This window comes from Metopolophium dirhodum, chromosome 1 (assembly GCF_019925205.1).
Source record: "Metopolophium dirhodum isolate CAU chromosome 1, ASM1992520v1, whole genome shotgun sequence".
Lineage (NCBI taxonomy): Eukaryota > Metazoa > Arthropoda > Insecta > Hemiptera > Aphididae > Metopolophium > Metopolophium dirhodum.
In genome coordinates this window covers 138,924,733-138,947,353 of record NC_083560.1, presented here as the reverse complement: position 1 = coordinate 138,947,353, position 22,621 = coordinate 138,924,733, and the positions used below count along the sequence as shown (strand labels likewise).

The 22,621-nt window shown below is 34.2% G+C and overlaps 2 protein-coding genes across 2 annotated transcripts; both read left to right on the top strand.

The window, feature by feature from the left end:
- Nucleotides 1-16,510: 16,510 nt before the first annotated feature.
- On the top strand, nt 16,511-20,719 carry LOC132932745 (uncharacterized). The gene is made up of 4 exons (XM_060999110.1): nt 16,511-16,785; nt 18,784-18,913; nt 19,730-19,898; nt 20,238-20,719. Exons 1-4 carry the CDS (start codon nt 16,511-16,513, stop codon nt 20,717-20,719), a joined length of 1,056 nt encoding a protein of 351 aa, XP_060855093.1.
- A 461-nt stretch (nt 20,720-21,180) lies between these two features.
- On the top strand, nt 21,181-22,621 carry LOC132932744 (uncharacterized). Its single transcript, XM_060999109.1, has 3 exons — nt 21,181-21,238; nt 21,285-22,105; nt 22,250-22,621. Exons 1-3 carry the CDS (start codon nt 21,181-21,183, stop codon nt 22,619-22,621), a joined length of 1,251 nt encoding a protein of 416 aa, XP_060855092.1.

The following is a 22,621-nucleotide window of genomic DNA, read 5'->3' as shown; positions in this document are numbered from 1 at the left end:
CACTATTCAGTTTGGAGGTAACAATATTTTCTATCAGTACAATATCTCCGTTTTAGTTTTTATACAACTGTCAGCTTTATTTAATTTTAAAACAAAATTTTTCATTTTCCAACCTGTAAATTGGGGTTCACAACTATTATCAGTAAATGGACGATTTTTATTTTTACACTGAAAGTTAAAAGGCACATTATAATTTTCAGTTTTTGATGTTCGACTATCCCAAAGTATTTTTTCTTCAGTATAGCGTCGTACCAGTTGCTGTAACACCAGTTTTACAACACTTTTAATTTTTTTTTTTAATGGTTGCATATAGCTTTCAAAAGGAAATGCCGAAAATTTATTTAAGGACCCAAATTTCTTGACATCATCAGATAAATGATGTAATGTATGAATATTATGGGACATGTAACACTTTCCATAAATATGGGCAAATGAAGCAACAAAGTGATAAATTCATTTTTTGGAAAATTCATTGTACTCATCAGATATATTATCAATAGAAAGAATTCTTATAGCAACACAAAGTTCCAAAAAATTATTATAAACTTCTTTACTAATTACATCATGAAAAATAACCATGCCAGTATAAAGTAAAATTTTCCTCAGTTCTGTGGCCTTAAGACGAGATGCATCATGAATTGGGTGTTTTCTACTATTCTCGTTTGGAGATCTTTGAAATTCATGAGGTAAATACTGTCCTAAACTGTTTAATTTTGTATCTAAAACAAATAACACATTTTTTGGAAGAGCTAAGTAGTGTCGTTTCACACCTCCAGTCCAAAACAGCAAAATTTTTTTCATAACTCCAATGCAAACACTGCATATAATCAAATGGAGTAGGTACTATTTATAATATCAAACTCAGGTATTTTTGAAACAACAGTTTCACCGCAATGAAACTCTGTATCAATACATGCCACAACATCACTACAAGTCCTTAAGTTAGAAATTAAATCTGGAAAATAAACACGGTTGTTTTCATATTGACCAATTGAGGATGGTCATGAAGTTAGCCCCCCTACTTTGTCCGATCCGTTCCAAACCAACGCCAATATTTAGCAAATTAATTGCAAATAATTGCAAATTAGTTTTTAGAATTTGCAAATCAAAATTGGAATTTTGGCGAATTTTTTTGCAAATTTGGTCAGCCCCCCCACTTTGTCCGATCCATTCCAAACCAACACCAATATTTAGCAAATTAATTGCAAATAATTGCAAATTGGTTTTTAGAATTTGCAAATCAAAATTGGAATTTTGGCGAATTTTTTTGCAAATTTTGTCAGCCCCCCCACTTCGTCCGATCCGTTCCAAACCAACACCAATATTTAGCAAATTAATTGCAAATAATTGCAAATTGGTTTTTAGAATTTGCAAATCAAAATTGGAATTTTGGCGAATTTTTTTGCAAATTTTGTCAGCCCCCCACTTCGTCCGATCCGTTCCAAACCAACGCTAATATTTAGCAAATTAATTGCAAATTGGTTTTTAGAATTTGCAAATCAAAATTGGAATTTTGGTGAATTTTTTTAAAAATCGATGATAGTCGCATTTTTTTATAAAGTACGAATTTTTTTATCAAAAATCGATTTTTTTTTTATTAATTTTCCTTGAAATACAGATTTTTATTGATTTTTATCCAACACAGTGGCGGATTTTCAAAATTTTTCTGGGGGGGGGTCCTAAAAAATAATATGCATTTCAAATGTGTTATTTTTATTTTTATAAAAACAAATGTGTTATATTATATTGTGCTTATGTATATAATATATATACTATATTGTCTATATTCATAAAATTTACAAAATAAAATCTAATCTTCTTTTGGTTTTGCCTAGTTCTGCCAAGACTGCGTCAACTGTTAAGCATTGCTCATCCCTATGAATCGACATCATTGCCAAGCCGTTTAGTCTAGCCTGAAATCAAAATATTTTTTTGTTGATGTATTTTGCATAATATTTGATTATTTATTCTTACCTCGTTCATAGAATTCCGTAGATATGTTTTGATTCTTTTCAAATTTGAAAAGGAGCGCTCATTTGATGCAGTAGAAACTGGTATAGTAGCAAGGATCTGAAGGAGTTTGAAGACACTTGGGTACATTTCTTTATTGTAAAATGTCATTGCTTGGAGTGCAAAATTTTGTATGATAAAACATTTTTTCGTTTGGGATGTATGAAAAAATCTCGAATTTCGCCAATCAAGCTTAAACAATTCATGATTGGTCGCACACCACATGATTTAGAGACAACAAGGTTTAAAATATGTGCAGAGCAATGAACATACATCGCAGAAGGATATATTTGTCTTATGTGAGATTGAACGCCGTTATAGATTCCCGTCATAGAAGCAGCACCGTCATAACCTTGTCCACGAAGAAATTCAAGCTCTACACCGAATTGCTTAAGAGTTTCTAATATTAAATTTGCTAAACCTTTACCTGTTGTATCATGTGCTGGTACAAATTGTAAAAACTCTTCACAAAGCACAAGTTTATTTAAATCAACAAATCTGACACGATCGGACTAGGACCTATTAAAAAATATAATTTCAGTTTTGATAATAAGTAACAAACTGATCTTTTAAATTGTTAATATAAAAATAAATACTAGTATATTAAAAATAAGATGGTACTTATATAAGTTATAATACTATAACCATATTTAAACAATAAAATTAACGGTTCAAAACACACATAAAGATAAATAATACTAAATATTATTACCTATAGGTATAATAATAGTCCAGTGAAATTAAGTTTTCAGCTTGGAAAAATTCCCACCTAGCTGAATTTTGGTACATATCTTTATTACATCGTTGTAAACAATGTCTAAAAAGTCTACCTCGATAATCATGTACGCGTTAAAGGTTATTCGAGGTCAAAGGTCACGAAATTGGCCTTTTTTTAATATCTCGTTTTTTATTGGTCGTACAAAAAAAAGTTTTGGATACAAATTGTAGAGGAGGTAATTATCTACAAAAATGGTCTCTTGACATTTTCACGTCAAGTTGATAGTTTTTCCGTTATAAGGCCAACAATGTGTACACTTTTAATGAAATATGATTTTTTTGCTAAAAACAAGTAGCCTTTGCGTTAATATCTCGCTTTATACTGTTTGTACGATAAAAAATCTCGAACAAAAATTGTAGAGGACAAAATTCTCTACAAAATGGTTGTGTATATATATATATCCAATCGCACTTGCGGTATACAAATTTTAATGTTTACCAGACAAAATTACAATAATATAATATAATATTATATCATATTATAATAACGATAATAAGAATGCATTCGTTTCCACACCACCATTGAGGTAGAAGCATGGTGCGTTTTTTTTTTTCATGGTTTCCCTGGTAGGCCTAGTCCATGTAGTCAACAAGAATTGTTAAATAATTATTATAGGTATCATAGTTATCTAATCGTCAAAACAAAGTAATAAATATTACATTCAAATTATTATTAATCATCATCGCTCTCGTCTTCATGAATTTCTTCTTCTTCTTCGTAATTTTGATGTTCTTAATTTTTTTCAAAATTATATGTATTGTCTTCTCCCGTTAAATCCGCTGACAAAACGTCAAGTGTGTCTATATTGCCATCTAAAGCATTGTTGGAACTTGAATTGAAACACGACTGCCCACGACAATGTCCACAAATAACTGGACATTTGATATCAATTTTTTTGCAACTGCAGTTAGTACCACAGTCTTTTTTACAGTAACAAAAAATCATATTCACCAATTCATCGGGTGCGGGTGGTAACAATGTCATTATAGGCTCCAAAACATTGTTATTCATTATCCACCCCCAGTTTTCCGGGTTTAATTTGTTGCCCAACCAAATTTGTACCTGGTAATAAACTCGAAGCAGATGCTGTTGGGTGGCGCTATTTGTTGGTGGTAGAGAGACTAAAAAGTCACAATTTCTCAAAAGTCAAATCTTCTTTTTAGGACATATAATTTCAGAGAAAGGGATTACCATGGACCCAGATAAAATCCAGGTAATAAAAATCTTTCAACCCCCTAAAACAAAGAAGCAGATCCAATCATTCCTAGGGTTCATAAACTTCTACCGTAAATTTATCAGAGATTTATCCCAAGACACGGAACAGTACCTAAACGAAAAAGGGCTTAGAGTGGACGTGGGGAAGTCAACAGCAACAGGCCTTCGAGAGCATTAAGACTAAATTTTTGGAGGACATCATAATTCAATTCCCCGACTTCACGCGGGAGTTTTATGTCAATACCGACGCCTCAACCACCCACGTGGGAGCTGAACTATATCAACTGAATGAAGAAGGACATCACCAATCCCTGGGATTCGCCAGCAGAACACTAAATGCGGCCGAACGGAATTACAACACCACTGAACTCCAGCTGTTAACTATCGTATTCACGTGTAAAAAGTTCCGTCACTATTTATTAGGACACAAGGTCAAAGTGTTAACTGATCATCACGCTTTGACTTTCCTAAACACCTGTCAATTGTTGAATGCAAGACTAGTAAGATGGTCCACGTTCCTACAGAAGTATCAGCTCGAAATAATCCATGTACCAGGCCGAGAGAATATCCGAGCCGACACACTGACACGCTACCCGCAGTCACCCACGGAAGAGACGCCAACCAGTAATAGAACTATCATCATTAACAAGTTAGTCCTGTTAGACTATAGCCCGGAATTAAGGAAAAAAATCAAGGAGCTACACACACTACAACAGCAGATGAACACATTACCAAGTTGAAACAGCGCTTGGATAACCGAGCCGATCACAACTTAATCATACATAATAAATTACTATTTCGAAAATCTCACCAAGGGGAGTACCAGATCATTGTTCCAAAAGAACTAGTACAACCACTTGTAATCGAGACTCACCAGATCTATGGACACTGCGGTACCTATAAAACGTATCAACTGCTGCAACAAAACCACCAGTTCCAGAGTATGTACCACACCGTAAAACGTATTGTCAAAGCGTGTGACTTATGTCAACGGACAAAATTCAGCAATATCACAGCCAGGGGACCAACATTGAACCTACTTCCTGAACAACCACTCGAGATGGTTTCCGCTGATTTCATGGGACCACTGCCCAGGGGACAGAGGGGATGCAAATACATCCTGGCCATCCTTGACATTTTTTCCAAGTACATCTACCCACTGAAGAGAGCCACCACCGATTCAATTATCAAAAGGATAGTAAGTGACTACATCCCAACCATGGCATTATTCAAGAAAATACTCACCGACAATGGCACCCAATTTACCAGTCAAAAATGGACCAGAATAATGGAAGGACTGAAAATAAAAAGTGTGCATACTACCGTTTATCATCCTGAGAGAGTAACCCGGTTGAACGCGCCAACCGTGAAATCGGGAGACTGCTTCGTACCTATTGCCACGAGCAATACATGAATTGGCTCCGCTGGTTGGATAATATTGAATTTTGGATCAACAACACGACACACACGACCATCGGATACACACCCCAGCATATCATATATGGAAAAAAACACTCCGTTATCTATCACAAAACTAGTGAAATTCCCTAAATATGAATCAACAGACCCGGTACCAGACATCATTCAAAATATTATGAAGAAAACCAAGACTAAGGCACAGTTAAGAAGTAACTATAAGGATAAAGACAAGAAATTCCCCACATATGAAACAGGTATGAAGATCTTGGTAAAAGAACACCGGCTATCTTCAGCTGAAGACCATGAGACTCATAAACTATTCCTTCTATACCATGGCCCTTACCAGATTTGTGAGGTACACAATAATAATACTGTTACTGTACGAAATCAATCTGGACATCAGAAAACATATAACTACAAGAATATCAAACCATATCACGAGTATGACCAACCAACTCGGATATCCACCAGTTCAGAACAATAAATGATTTTACAATAATACAAATAAAAAAAAAAAACTACATATGTGAAAAGAAATGTAACCAATATATGTGTTCCGCTTGTGAATCTACAAAAAAAAAAAATGTATAAAAAATAACTAACGCACCCCTCCCTAGAAAGAAAAAATGGAAATGACTATCCAGATTCCGTTGGGAAAGTTGAAACGGACTCAACCAATAAATAGATTGGAACTCATCAGTATTGACCAACATTTGAGTACCGAGCAGAAGAAACAAATTGCCAGGTTTTTCAGGGAAGAAGCCGCGAAAAGGACAAAAATACACAATTGAACCCACATGGAACATGCCCGAATCCGTACAGGCAGTATCAGAGACCAAGGAAGAAGTCCAGGAGAGCATAACACAATCATCGCCCAGTACATTTGTTACTGATAGTGAAGACTTAGAAAATAACGAAAAGGAAACATTAGAAATCACCAATAGCAGAGAGCAATAGCGAAACGGAACCTAGCAGTAATGAGGAACATAGCCCAGCAGAGGATCTACTGAAAAGAACCGTTAGAAATCTATGGTCGAAAAACCAAGGCTCATATAGCTCACTGAAGGAAAATCTATTTACAGTCAAAAAATTTGTAAAAGGGTTCGGCGACATGTCAAACACTCAACTTAAAAAACGCATATACAAAGAAAAAATGAAGCATATTAAAGCCCTGAAGAGACAACACCAACCTTAACCACTATCTCAAGTCAGCCACCATCACATACAAAGTTTCCATTCTCTCAAAATATCTCAAGCCTCCATATTTTGTGAAAATGAAAAGAGGACTATGTTACGAGAAAAATGTGCCCATTTAGGTGGCTAAAGTAACTCTCGTTACTCGTTACTGCGTTTCTGCCCCGTTGTACCACCGCGCGCTCACGCCACGACCGAAACACCGTCGAATGCGCAACAGCGACTGTTCGCAATAAATATAGATAGCGTACCGCACAGTATACTGTTCCCGAACGGCCGCCGCCCTCCGGGAAATAGTCCACTACAAGAAAACCCCAAGACTTAAAACCAAAGTCTTTCAAGATTCTAAATCAGTAGAAGTGCATCTACCTTCTAGAATTTTGTAAAGGGTTTTAAGTCTAACAGCATGAACAGGATGCACAAATACCGCCACACATGAATTACATACATCACAACGGCCAGGTATACCATAAGTAGAGGCCAGCGGACCCAGTGCAGACCACCTTGTTCCCTGCTCAGTGCAGTGAATGTTCAAGCCAGACGATACTTTGAGATCGTTAGACACGGATGCAATCACTGTACTTACAACAGCACCACTCTCTGGCCTGCATAAGCCGGACGGTACGCGTGACTGTTAGACACGGATATGCTACAGGCTTTAACCACCAACCTACGACTTCTGTAAGTCTAGTTGGCCCCCCTGTTCCCCTTCTCGTGCCGTGAGAAGTCGCAGCGTCCGAGTCCGTAATCGTTGTAGTAAACCATGTTTACTCGTATTATAGTTTGACGTTTCCTGGTATTAGGTATTTTTACATATTATTTTTTCCTTTGACCTTTTTTGATTAGGAAACGCGTATTCATGGATACTGAGAAAAACGTAATCTGAAATATTACATTAATTATAAATGTTTTTGTAACTATTGCTTATTCATGAATATTCGGGGTAAACAACTCCTATGCATGTATTTTAATGAGCCTATCCGGTGGCTTTGTCGGGGTCACGCCACGGATAAGAGGTCATGTGTATATAAGGGTATTAAATTAGTACATAGATTTAGAATTACTTTTTAATAGCTTACTGCACGTAGTTCTCAGGTACCGAGCGTAAACTCTGCCTACAAATTTTAAGTGCAAATGTATTTTACTTTGTGACTATTTTATTTTACATTATTTTATTAAACTTACTGTTTAATGTATAATACAATCTTGAATTTATTTACTATTTCCAAACATACCTTTGTGACTCTACCAATTTATCAACAACAGGACATCGAAGCACGTCATTAAATAATTAAAGTGTACAAGTGTAGCACGAGAGTACTACATACGTAACTTTTTGGTGTCAGGTGTGGGGTTACACCAAGTGAAAATTTTGATTTATCAAAAAGTAACTTAGGAACTCACTGACGAACTTCGAAAACCACGTTCTTGATATACTACGAACACTACACCAGAAACCCAATTATTTATAATTGGTCTACGCGCCAGCAGTTTCGTAGGTAGATCGTTGAGCCACTTCGAGTATCAATTTTTGCAGTCAGGACCAGACCAGGCAACCAATCCAGAGCTTTTTGATCGACGCATACAGCAACACAGAGGAGGTTTCCAATTAATTTCCTAACCTAACGAGGACCAGACCAATACTCACTTTACTAACATGAACACTGTGTAAGTTATTTTTAAAGTAGTATCTTAATTTTATGTCTGACAGTCCGCGTAATAATTGGCAAATCGTTGCATATAACCCTGTTAATTTACGTATAATTATGGCCGCCACTACTTTAGGTCTTGAAACCGCTAATAGGCAGGCACCTTCTTTCTCAGGGGGCACAGATAGTCAACTTTCCATTTTTATAACGAAATGTGAATTTCTTTTCGGTAACGTAACCGAAACCGTTAAACCACCGTTACTACAGGCAATTTTAGCCAACATTGAGGGGGGTGCGCATGAATACATTAAATATCACGAATTTAATACTTGGGAACAATTAAAAAGTCATTTGAAAACAATATATCAAACTTCGCATTCCATTAATTACTTGCAAAAACAATTGACATCTATGCGACAACGTAATGACGAAAACATACAAACTTTCGCAAATCGCATTCAACAACCTTACCACCAACTCACTAGAGCGCTTACAGTAGGGAAAACAGCACCTGAATCACGAGTAATAGCTTATACCATGCTAACTTCAGCGCTTGTCGTTTTTATGGAAGGCATAAATCCTTCTATTCGTCTTATTCTATAAGCGCGAAATATTACGTCATACGAGGAGGCAGTGAGAATAGCGACGGAGAAGGAAAATGTAGGCGAGAAAAACGATAGCACAAAATTTAACCGACCGTTTTATAAAGGCAATTCTAATAAATCGCATATTAAATGTAATCGATGTAGCAAAATAGGTCACTACGCTAATGAGTGTAGGTCAAGCACGCCGAGCACTTCAAGTTTTAGGAATCCGATAAATAATCGCATAGAGATAAAAACCTAGTTTCATTTTTTATTTCCCGAATCGAATACATTCGCGTAAGTGCGTCTACATTAGAGTTATAAACCCCGGCTTGGTAGCGTATTTCATATTCGTATTCTTCTAACTGTATTCTCCATCGAGCTAGTTTTGATAATGGGTTTTTTAGATTAAAAAGCCATGTTAGTGGACGATGATCACTAAGTATTATTAACTTCCTACCATATAGGTATGGTCTAAATTGCTTAACCCCAAAAATTATTGCTAGACATTCTAATTCAGTTGTTGAGTAATTGCTCTCACTTTTATTTAATGTGCGTGATGCATAACAAATTGGCAAATCTTTACCTATTTCACTAGGTTATCTAATAATATATTAGAGCAACCAGCCTGGGATAGATTCAATTCTAAAGATTTGAGTTTAAAAGAAAAAGCTGTAGCTTGGTGTTGAATATAATTTAATATTGTATAAAAGTAGCATCATATTGTGCAATAACAACAACATAGTTTTTTAGCACAATCAGGTAAATCACACCACATTGTGTAATATAGTTTTTAGCCAATAGACAAGCTAGCAAAGTGGCGTGAGCCATGGGTCAAAGGGGTCATTAGTATATAAGACAGTTAATTGTACGGAACAGGACTGCATTTTAGTATTATCTATGTGTACGTCATGTATGTCTCGTAAGCATAGAACTTACATTGTTAGAAGACAATTTACTTTTCATACTTAGTTATGTGTATTAGTTATAGTGAAATATTACGTATTCTTATTATAACTAATTGTGTTGTATATTTAATCTTTTGTCGATCCATATTATAATCCTCATTCAACACTTGGGGCGTGACTACCGCCATGAAAGTGAAACGTAAAATCGGGGCTGGATGTGGGTTTAAATCAGCCATCAAGGCAGCTAAAAACGTAATAAAGAAAAATATCGGTGAAAAAAACCTGATGAAATTAAGTAAAAAGTGTATAACCGTCGCACGAAAAACATTCAAAAATAAAAAGACTAAAGTTCCAAGGGTTATATCAATACTAAAAAAGGGTGGAGTGTTGCCGTTAATCTAGGAGCACTGAGTGGCAGTGTTGCCAACGTTGTCAAGGTTGCGAATGAATTTAAAAGAAAATGTTTAGTTCTACATTGCTTGTATTACGCTCCCTATTTAGTTTTTTTTTCTTAAAATCAAATTAATAATTTACACGTTAATTAAATATAAATAACTATATATATATATATATATATTTTAATCGGATTGTGCATCATTATAATATTTTTTAACATTGTTTCTATGAACAGTGATGCTACGCCGCCCACGCTGTATAACTACATTTTCATTTCCTACTATTGCTATGACTTCGTATGGCCCTAACCATAATGGATCGAGTTTTGTTCTATGATTATTATCCTTTAAGAGTACTAAATCCTTAACATGTATTTCTTGTGGATTGTCGTTCCTATCGTATCTTTCCCTACTTTTTATTTTGTTTTTAACTAATTGTTCTCTAGCTGTCTTATGTGACACTTGCATGTTTTCTTTTAAATCAAATAAGTAATCGTTGTAATTGTATCGTGGTTCTGGCTCGGTTTTTAATTTAATCGGTACCTCCAATGTGCGTCCATAAACTAGTGCGTATGGCTGGAAGTTAGTAGATGAATGTACTGTCGAATTATATACAAAAAATGCAAAAGGTAATAAATGATCCCAATTATTTAAATTCTTGTCTACATAATGTCGTAAGTACTCAGCTAAGGTCCTATGAGCACGTTCAACAGGATTGCATTGTGGCCTAAAAGGACTAGTGTTAACTTTTTCTATCTTTAATAACTTGCAAACTTCAGTAAACGTTTTACTAAGGAAATTGGTGCCCTGATCAGTTAATATCGTTCCCGGTATACCATGTACACAAACGAAGTGTATAAAAAAAGGCTTCCGCGACCGTGTTCGCTTTTTGGTCAGGAATTGGAACTCCCAAAGTGTAACGCGTTAGATCATCTTCCATAGTTAAAATATAAATATTATTAGATAATGTTGTCGGCAAAGGCCCTACTATATCCATAAATATCTTTTCAAATGGTTTTGAACTTGTAGACGTAATAGCCATTGGTTGTTTGATATGCCGATTTGATACCTTATTCACCTGACACGATGTACAATTCTTTATATATTTCTTAACGTCCCCCTTCATATTTCTCCATATAAACTGTTTTTGAATACGTTTAATAGTTTTGTTAACGCCTAAATGACCCCCGAGTTTTGAATCATGAAACTGTTTTAAAATAATCGCTTTTTCTTCCTCAGTATATTCTATACCTGCACATATAATGATTTCTATACCTGTTTTACGAAATATGTATCGTATCATTGACCTTATTTTTTTCCATTCTAAATCGTCATGTTCGCCTAATTTATTCATAGCTAGTTTTTTTAATCCGTTTTCTTCGCAAAGTAGTTTCAAATTTACTAATGATATATACATGTTTTCGTAAGTTGTTTTCTGCCGATCTCTATTTTTTGTTACTAGGAATATTATGGATCTATTTTCCTGTTTGTAATAAGGCGTGTCCCCTATTACTTTACTGAGCGGTAACATTGCACCGTTTCCAAATTGTTTTTTTAATTGGTAATTTGTTCCTGTCCTAAAGTTATACTGCTTTGCAATTTCTGACACTATATTATATTCTTTTGGTGATTCTATTAGTGTACCTATAGTTTCTTTCACGTTATTATTCGTAACAAGTTGTGTTTCTATTTTTTCGAGAAATTGTTCATATGTTTCATTTTTTATTTCCTGAATTGAATACATTCGCGTAAGCGCGTCTACATTAGAATTAAGTACTCCGGTTTTGTAGCGTATTTCATATTCGTACTCTTCTAACTGTATTCTCCATCGAGCTAGTTTTGATAATGGATTTTTTAGATTAAAGAGCCATATTAGTGGACGATGATCACTAAGTATTATAAACTTCCTACCATATAGGTATGGTCTAAATTGCTTAACCCCAAAAATTATTGCAAGACATTCTAATTCTGTTGTTGAATAATTGCTTTCACTTTTATTTAATGTGCGTGATGCATAAAAAATTGGCAAATCTTTACCTATTTTACCTTGAGATAATATGGCTCCGAGCGCCTTGTTGCTCGCGTCCGTGGTTAATAAGAAGGTCTTTGTAAAATCAGGATATTTAAGAACTGGTTCGGAGCATAACGCTGTTTTCAAGGTATCGAATGATTTATGACACTCGTTACTCCATACGAATTTAGTGTCCTTTTTTAAAAGATTAGTTAATGGTTTTGCTATTGCGCTATACGAATTTATGAACTTCCTGTAATAACCGCTTAATCCTAAAAACGACTTTATGTTTTTTACTGTTGTTGGTCCTGGGAATTCTACTACTGCTTTTAATTTACGCTCATCTGGTTTTATCCCGTCTTTTGTAATGACATGACCTAAGTATATACATTCTCTTTTTAAGAAATTACACTTGTCTGGTTGTAATTTCAAATTGTTAGTTTTTAATCGCTCGAAAACGTCTATTAGCTTTTCGTTATGATCATACAAATTTTTCCCGTATACGATTATGTCGACTAAATATACTAAGCATTTAATTCCTATTAAACCTGCTAAAGCTGAATTCATAATTCTTTGGAAGGTCCCGGGACTCGTCTTCATTCCCTGAATCATTCGTTTAAAATGCCAGTGACCTTGGTTAGTCGAAAAGGCTGTTAACTCCCGTGAGCCTTTATCCATATTTACTTGATAAAAGCTTGAAGAAAGGTCAAGACTACTGAATAACTGGTCGTTTCCTAGCTGATCTAGTATTTCTGTAATATTTGGCAAAGGGTGAAATTAATTTATGGTACCCTCATTAAGTGCCCTAAAATCTACCACTGCTCTGAATTTTCGTTTGCCTAAATTATTCATTTTCTTTTGTACTAACAGCAAAGGGAAATTCCAGGGACTCCTAGATTTCTCAATAATTCCATTTTCTTCCATTTCTTTAATTTGCGAGTTTATTTCGTCTTGTTGTGCGTGAGGTAATCTATAAGGTCTACGATATATGGTTGGTTGGTCCTGCTTTAATTTAATAGAGTGTGTACCCGCGGTTGTAAAAGTTAAAATATCCCCTTCCATATGAAATATATCATTGTATCGTTCACATATCTCATAAATAGATTGTTTTTCAGTTTCGTCCATGTGTTCAGTTATTATCATTTGTTTTAGTCTTGCCAAACGTTCGTTGTGATTGTTTTTTATTTCAACTGTATATATTTCGTACTCAGTATCGTAAAGTATTTTGTTTAAATCAGTTTTGGTTAGAGTCTTTATTTCTTCTGATATGTTCATCATGCTAACTATTGCCCTACCGTTGTTAACGATGGATACTGTATTACTACAAAACACGTCCTTTACTAATTGTTGTTTGTGTATTAGAATATTCTTGTTTTCAACTAATGGGTCGGCAATCAAAATTCCTATAATAGTTTCGGTTCGTGGTTTTAATTTGATAGAACTGGTTTCCTCTACGATTTCATTAATCATTGTTGGTGAATGGGAGGTCGTTTGGATAATCAACTTGTTTTTCGCTACATCTACTATTACATTATTAGTTGAGAGAAACTCGTTTCCTAGAATACCGTCTTTGGGAATAGGAAATCGTGTTCCTACTATATGAAATTCTGCACTGATATTTTTTCCGTTTAATTCTATCGGTATTATTAATTTCCCTATGGTTTGAATGAGGTTCTCGTTTATCCCACGTAAATTTATTCTTTGAGTTTCGTCTACTTCTAAATCTTCACGCAAGCAATTTATTTTGAGTATGTTCTACCTGTATCTATCATAAAATGTAATTATTTTGTTTAAGCAGCGGACGAGTTAAATGTTATATGGTTATTTTCTATAGTTGCAACGATGTGGTAGCATCGTGCATTGATTGTTCTGCGATAATCTGTTTTATCGAACGAGTACCGCGCCCTTCGTTCGATACGTTGGCGTTTCCCGAGCTATTGTCGTGTCTACTTTCATCGTTTCGTTTTTTGTAACATGCATTAATATTATGCCCGTTTCGATTGCAATATGTACATGTTGCTACTTGTATATTATAGCTTGTTGGTGGATGTGTAAAATTGTTTCTATTAGATGGACGGTTGTTGCTACTGTTATTTGCATAGTTAGTTCTTGGATTGTTTCTACACTGCTATGCATAATGATTTCCATTACAATTATAGCATTTTATACCTGGCCTGTTAGTATTATTTGGTTGTGGAAAATTATCTGTTCGTTGGTTATTATTTGTTCGCGTAAAATTATTCGGTTTCGTAAAGTTATTTGATCGAAAATGTCCGTTGTTTCTGTTATTGTAATTCGTATTATTCGTTCTCTGATAATTATTACTATTGTTACGTGAAAAACTACTTCTGTTGTTTGAATTTTCATTTCTACGCCTATAATTATCCCTCTCCGTATTATGTCCGACCTTTTCAGCTTTTGATAACTGTTTAGCCATTTCAAGGGTTTTCGGATTACGTGATTTTACTATTGTCCTAATCGGTTCTACTAATCGTTTAATAAAGTTTGCTAGCGTTTGTTCCTTAAGTGTTTCATGTATAATTTTTGCTTCTGTATCTATTTTACCTAGTGTACTGGCGGTACATAGTTGGTAATATAATTTTTCTACTCTATGGCAATAATCATCTACGTCTTCGTTATTGTGCATCCTTATAGAATTTAGTTGTATTTGTAAGGTTTGAAGCCGTAGCGGTGACCTCTAATGCGTCTGTTAAATAACTTTTTATATATGTCCACTTCGACACATTTTTATATTTAATCATTTCTTTACCTGTTAACCTTGTAGTAATATATTTGACTAACGTTGGTACATTTGCCTCCTCTACTAAGCTTACTGCCATGTCGCATGCATTTATAAACTGCTAAATATCGTATATTCCTGTACATAGTGGTATTAATTTAAAAACGTCTTCTAATCTTATAACCACCATTTTCTTTGCGCGCTTTTTAGTTGTATAATCTAATGATTGAAATTATAAACTCTCTGTAACTGTACTACGTGTAGTAGGTTTAAGTGCTGGGCTTGGGTTTCTACTTGGGTTATCTTTTAACTGGGCATCTAACTGGGTTTTCAACTGTGCTGGGCTTCTAATCGGGCTTAATAATTCAATTTGTCTATTCGTTTCGTTTAACTCGTCTTCTACACTAGTGTTATACAATGAATTAGCTACGTTCAAGGGAGATGTACCTTCTTTGTTCATAAATCACTTCACCATTTATTTAATACGTTTCTCATAATAGTAATAATTCAATAATGGCCCTTTAATTCAATAATACTTCAATAATAACTCAATAATACCCTTTAATTCAATAAAACTTCAATAATAACTCGGTAATACCCTTAAATTCAATAAAACTTCATTAATAATTCAATAATACCCTTTAATTCAATAAAACTTCAATAATAATTCAATAATACCCTTTTAATTCAATAAAACTTCAATTATAATTCAATAATACCCTTTAATTCAATATAATTTTACGTTTTACACCAATATACCAATGCTCGACTACTTAACAATACTTTTGTTTTATTATGTTGCATACGTCTATGTAACAAATTTAAAATAGTTATTCACTCACAATAAAGCGGTGTTCCTTGATGCTGATGAATTTGATGGTGCCGCAACGTGACTTATTTGTTTTGTGTGGGTTCTTCTTCAGAGTTGTCGCCTTGGAAGAGTGATCAATTCCTCCTTGTTGACTGTAGCCTTTGATGGTTGCCTCCTTTGAATGAATATCCTACCAACTGCGCCAATGTTACGTGCTGCCCCTTCAGGGATTCACTATGTAGATGATTTGAAAATAATAGTAGTCAAATTAGATTTATAAATGCAGTATTTTATTATAACAGAATGAAATGTATAATATCGTCGTGGTAATAGTAGTAGTAGTCGTAGTCGTCCTGTATATGGCTAGTGGCGTGAAGTCGCTTCTGCGTTGCTGGTCCAGGTACATCTGTCTTTACTGTGTTCCCAGCCCCCTAGATGTCGGTTCCTTTGATGGATCCTGCGCATGGACAGGGCGTCCTTGAGGTGGATGTAGCTGGTTCAATAAGTTGTTATTCTCGCAACCGTCGCCTCGTAATGATAACTTGTTGTTGGCCGCTCCCCTTGATTAGCTTGCCAAAATAGAATGTGGTTTCTAACTATGAGGTTACGCCTAAGAGACCATAACAACTCAAGGAGAATTGCCTCTGTGAGTAGAATAATACTTATACACTAACACGTGAATTTAGTACGTAAAGCTACTCCTTTACAGTACCGACTACTCCACATTGGTGACTTCGATATTCATACACGCTTTTCGCTTACCCCGTTCTTGCGATCAGTCCGTCGCGAGTGAATCATGCAGGACAGATCCGAAAATGTACAAGGCGGAGGCGGCAGCGGTAACGCGAACACCTCCCCGCCCACCGTTAACACGGCACCGCCTGACGTAGCCACCGTCGCCCGCCTTCCAGCCTTTTGGTGGCACGCGCCCGAGCACTGGTTCACCCATGCAGAAGCAACCTTCGCGTTTCAACGCATTTCAGCAAACAACACACGCGTCAAACACGTGTTGACCGTGCTCGATGAAGAGGGCATTCGCACCGTCGCTGACCTGCTCGGGTCCTCAGCCACGTACGAAGGAATCCGCCGCCGCCTCATCGACGTTTTCGGCGTTCCTCGATCCACGCGTTTCCACGGGATTGTCCTCCCCGGAGGCATCGGCGACCGCTGACCCTCTCAGATGCTCAGTGTAGTAAACCCAAAAGCCATTATATTATATTAAATAAAATAAAATAAGTAAAATAATAAATTATACATAGTATAATTTATGAGTAGAAACGTAGGTATTATACTAATTAGGTATTATACTTAATATAATTCTAAATAACAGGAAACATAGAGCAAAGGTGAAAACAACAAGTTGTTTTACCGAGTCACAAAATAATGCAATTCAACAATATTAGGGAAGTATTAATACCCACAGCTATAATACGATATTAAACAATATCACGTAGAATAAATTATACATCTAGTATAATTTATAATGGGTAATGTAGGTAGTAATATGCAATGTAAAATAGGCCTAAATAACAGGAAGCGTGGATCAGAGGTGAAAACAACAAGTTGTTTTACCTAGTCCCATCATAATGCAATTTGACATTACTAGGGAAGTAATATTAGAATATAGATATCACGCCACCAATACGTCATTGTTAGAACCCGCATAAATACGGGTAGAGCACCTACTATTACTTAGAAGATAGTCAGCCCGTAGGTCTATCAAGCTTACGACAGTGCTTATAGTTATTTTGTAATTCAAACTTGTAATAATAAAGTGTTATGTAATTGTCATATTTAAAAAGTCTAACAAGTGTTATTAATTATTTACCTATCTTTCGCAACCACAACTCAATACGACAACGAACGTGCTACGTCGTTTAAATAATTATTGTATTAGTGTTCAACGTGCACTGAAAAAAAAATGATTAAAATAATTAACAGAAGTGTTCAGTTAGACGAGAAATTGTAGACATAACCAGAATATAGCTAAACAGATCAAACTGTATACTTGGTATAACTATGTAATCTGTGATATATTCAAATGTATTTTTGGTAATCGCACTTTAGTTGCAAGTACAAGTTGTTTTGTAATTGTTACAACTTGAATAGTGCATACTGCAATTAAATACTTTTATCAGAATATTTGGTGTCTCTAACAAATCATACTTGTTTGTATAATTAAATACTCCGTCAAAATTACCAATTGGAAATTGGTAATTATAACCAAAGTATACTATGTGATTACAACAAAGCATATGGCTAAGACAACAAAATATAAAGAGAAAACAACTCTATATTTAGTACGCGTCACTGGTATTTTGGTTTACTTTACGATTATAATAAGTGATGATTACAAAAAGTTCTATAAACATAACAGATATTAGAGACTTCAAATACAATTCAATTTCTTCCATGCATGAGGATTTTTTTGATTTCTTTTTAGCAACTGGTAAACAGAAAAAGTCTTCTGAGGCATAGTCACTTTCACTATTCTCTGAATTATTCGATTCATCCACACTTTCAAATAAAGTCTTGAGCCATGCTTCTGCTGTGAAATAATTACAACCAATACAACCCTCAAGCCAAACAAGTTTAAATCGTGGAATTAAACATGACGCTATAATGAACTCTTTTTTATTCCATACTGAGCTAAATCGTTTTTTTTAATGAATTTTTAATTGTCTTGACAAGTGGGCTACAAAATTGCAAGTTTTTTTGTTCTAAAATAGTCATTTTTTTTTCTAAAGCATAAAGAGTTGGTAGCAAATAACCCATTAACATACCATCTTCTATGACGTCGAAGGTTGGCTGTGGTGTTCTTAGCCGTACTAATTATTTTGATCGTAGGAATACACATAACGCACATGGCAAGCACATTATTTCCTTTGTAGCCATTGAACAAAAAAAAACTGTCAATCCCAGACCATGGCAAACATTCTGATAAAATACATTTTTAAATAAATAAAATATTAGTTATGGTTCAAGAACATTTGTTAATAACCATTGTAATCATAAGATTAGTTGTCAAAATATTAACAAATCTTTTGAGATTTAACAAATGTTTCATAGGTTTGTAGTTTTGTACTTACCATTTTGGTTTGAACTATCCGGTAAAATTCCTTCAGTGGGTGTTGTTGGTGTTGAGTTGGACATATTATTTTCGAACTTCAAACAAATAACTGAAATAACAATAACCAATGTAGAAAAGTGAAAACACTGAAAACTAGAAACACACGGTCAGACACTCAGACGTCAGACAATAATTTTATTAATTTTAATATCGTTTAAAATTTAAATTAAAACGACTCACATCAAGACGATAGTCGACAAAACCACGATGGCACGATTTAACATATATCTTTAATCATGGACAAAACGTATGATTAGGATATCAGATATAATATTATATCATATTTGTACTTTGTTATCATTTAAATTGTTTAACTTCAACCATTATGGCATGATTATCACAATAACATCGTTATCTTATCTAAGATCATGAACATATTATATACACAGCACGGACTAAGATATATCTTAGTCCGTGATACACAGTTATATCTTAGTTCGTGCTAACTGTTAAGACAGACGTCTACTTTATCAGAGTGATTCGCTTATTGTCACCATTTCAATAATAATCCGCTAGGTTCGTATTTCGTTTATTGGTCCATGCCTCCATGGCGCGCGGAACCGGAAACGACCCGGAACACGACACGTAGTCGACTGACGGCATCGCGGCTCAGTTTTGGCGCGGAAACACACTATATGCGCTTCATAAAATATACTGTGGCACTCAACGTGTTAAAAATAAATATATTTATATTTTTTTTTTCATTATTTGAGGAACGGAAATTTTTGTTCAAGTTCCTTCAAAATAGGAACTCGTTCCCGTTCCTCGTTCCTATATTTTAAATGGAACGCGTTCCGAGCTTCGTTCCTATAAAAGGAACGCGTTCCAGGAACGCGTTCCTTCCCAACACTGGTCTTTTATCATAAAAATAAAACATTTTTTCAGATTTTGAAGGACTTTGATGTGGCTTATCCTGGATTTAGTGATCGATTGTATCAAACTTTACCTCTGTGCAAAAATAAAATTTTCAAATTGGCAACAGAGAAAATTAATAAATCCAAGGACCTTTCAACCAATCAACTTTTGAAGGAGTATGTGCAGTTGAGCTCTGAAGGTACATTGTAAAAAACAAATTGTCTTTAATGTTAATCGTTAATAATCATTTTTGTTTTAATCTGATTTTTGAAAAAATTATAAATGATCAAATTATAGGTAGGTATTCAAAAAAATGGTTTTTATATTTTCTCAGTAGGTAGTTTGTTTAAAAGGTTAAAAATATAATAGTATAAAAAATAGTTAATGTTTCTTGGTTTTTGTTTGACAATTTCTGTTTTAAAATAATAATAATACTTTAAAAAGTAAAATTTAAAGAATCCATAAATGATAAATAGGTATTTTTTTTAAAAAATATTACTTTAAAGTAACTATTAAAACTTGTATTTATTTTTTTTAGATAACGAAGAAATTTCAAATCTTGCTGTGTCACTGTGTCTACCATTTCTGATTGGCATATCCATTTCTAAAGGGAAAAAAGCAAAACTGCAATGGAGACCATCAAAAGTAGAGATGAGGGATGGTTTCATAACACACGTGTTGAATAGTGCCGAAGTAAAAGAAACAATATCAAGAAGAAGAGATAAATTGGTAAGATTAGGCCAAACTTTACAGCCATTTGTATTAATAGTGGGTTCTTCTTTAAAAGAGATTTCTAATTACTTTGTGATAGTTGATAATACATTTTATCGTTTAAGTTCAATACTTTCAGCAGTCGATTGCTGTTTCAAAATTATAATCACACTTAACGCTAAATATCCATCAGAGAGTGAAGCTATTTGGTATTTTATTCAAAAAGGGTTATACAAATTAAATACACCGTTAGATAAAAACTTTACGGCAGTCAATGCTTTTTTATCAGACGTTGAAATAACTATTTAAAACTGTATATTTTTATTTTTTAAATTTAAAGAATTCTCTGCTTCAAATTACATAGTTATTATTTATAATTTTTATATTTAAAGTTTTGTAAAACAATATGTTTACGTGTTTTTTATGTAAAAAAACTTTTATTAATACTAATATACTCTTAAGACATTTTGATTTTCAACATTCTGATCATACATTTGATGTGTATAATTGTGCTGAAGGAGAATGTAGTAGGTCATTTTACTTAAAAAATTCATATACCAAACATTTAATAAGACATTGAAAAGATTTAGTACAGATTTCATTACATTCACAAGTATTACTCAAAGACAATACTCTCTTAAAGTCCACAGCAACTACTAACGCTAATTCTGATTTTTTGCCTCCATCTAACGTGAGTAGTAATAGCAAATTTACCATAGAACCAGTCGAAATGTTGAACATTTCTAGCATGTTTGTATGCAAATCCTATAATGCCCAGAAATGCTGTTCAAATTGTTGTCGATGGTATGGAAACAGTATTTTCAGAAGGTAATGTCAAAAGAATGTTTTGGTTCTTTTTTTAATGTTGTAAAAGATATTGAAAGTCCATTAATCAATTTTAAAACTGAACATAAAAGGTTTTCGTATTTTAATAAGCAAGGTTCTTTTATAGAACCAAAAGAAATGGTTATAGGTCAAAGACTCAATAAAGTTGTTAAAAGTGGTATATCCATTCTAGAACCTTCTACCTGTACACAACAATTTATACCTCTACGAAATGTTCTTAAAAATTTTGTTTCATTACAAAATGTGCTTTCTGAAACATTAGACCATATGAAAACTTTAAAATCAGATAATAAAATTATTCAAAACTTTATTCAAGGCACATATTGGCAAAGTAGAGCTGTTAGTCATGGGGAAAGTGTTGTCTTTCCACTTTTTATTTTTTTTGACGATTTTGAGAGTGGCAATGCCCTTGGCAGTCATTCTGGAATACATAAATTAGGAGGAGTTTACGTTTCAGTACCATGTCTCCCTTCTTATCGTTCTACAGTATTATCTAATATTTTTCTGGCCTTAATTTTTCATTCTTCCGACAGAGTTGAATTTGGAAATAGGATTATTTTTCAGCCACTAATCGATGAATTAAATTTTTTACAAGAAACTGGTATTGAAATAAGTACACCTGATTATGAAGGTAAATTGTATTTTGAGTTGGGCCTTATTTTAGGTGACAACCTAGGACTGCATTCCATCACAGGTTTTACTGAGAGTTTCTCCTCCAACTTTCCCTGTAGAATTTGTACTGTCAGAAAAGAACATATGTGGGTTCAATGCTATGAAGATAAAAGTTTATTGAGACATACTGAGCAGTATTATGCTCAATTATCACATAATGATGTGTCTGCTACTGGTGTAAGAGAAAAGTGTATTTGGTTTTGTGTGAATAATTTTAGTTTATTTGATCAACTAGGAGTAGACGTTATGCACGATATGTTGGAAGGGTGCTCTATATATATTATGAGTTTTATTTTAGAATACTATATTTATCAATTAAAGCTTTTTACGCTACAAGTATTGAATAACAGGCTATTTTGCTTTGACTATGGACCTGAAAACAATAAACCGTGTGCACTTACAGAAGATTATATTAAACAAGGAAATATTAGACAATCTGCTTCCGAAATGTTGACGTTAATTATGTACTTTGGTCTACTAGTTGGTGATTTTGTACCCTCAGAAGAACCAGTTTGGGGTCTATATATTGCTATGCGGAGAGTTATAGATGTTGTTATATTATCAACATCACTTGAATTAGACAGTTGTTCAAGGCTTCAGACCTTGGTTGCTGAAATGAATGAACTGTATTTAAACTATAGTAAAAAACGTTTAAAACCAAAATTTCATTTATTAAAAAATTTGGACCTGTAA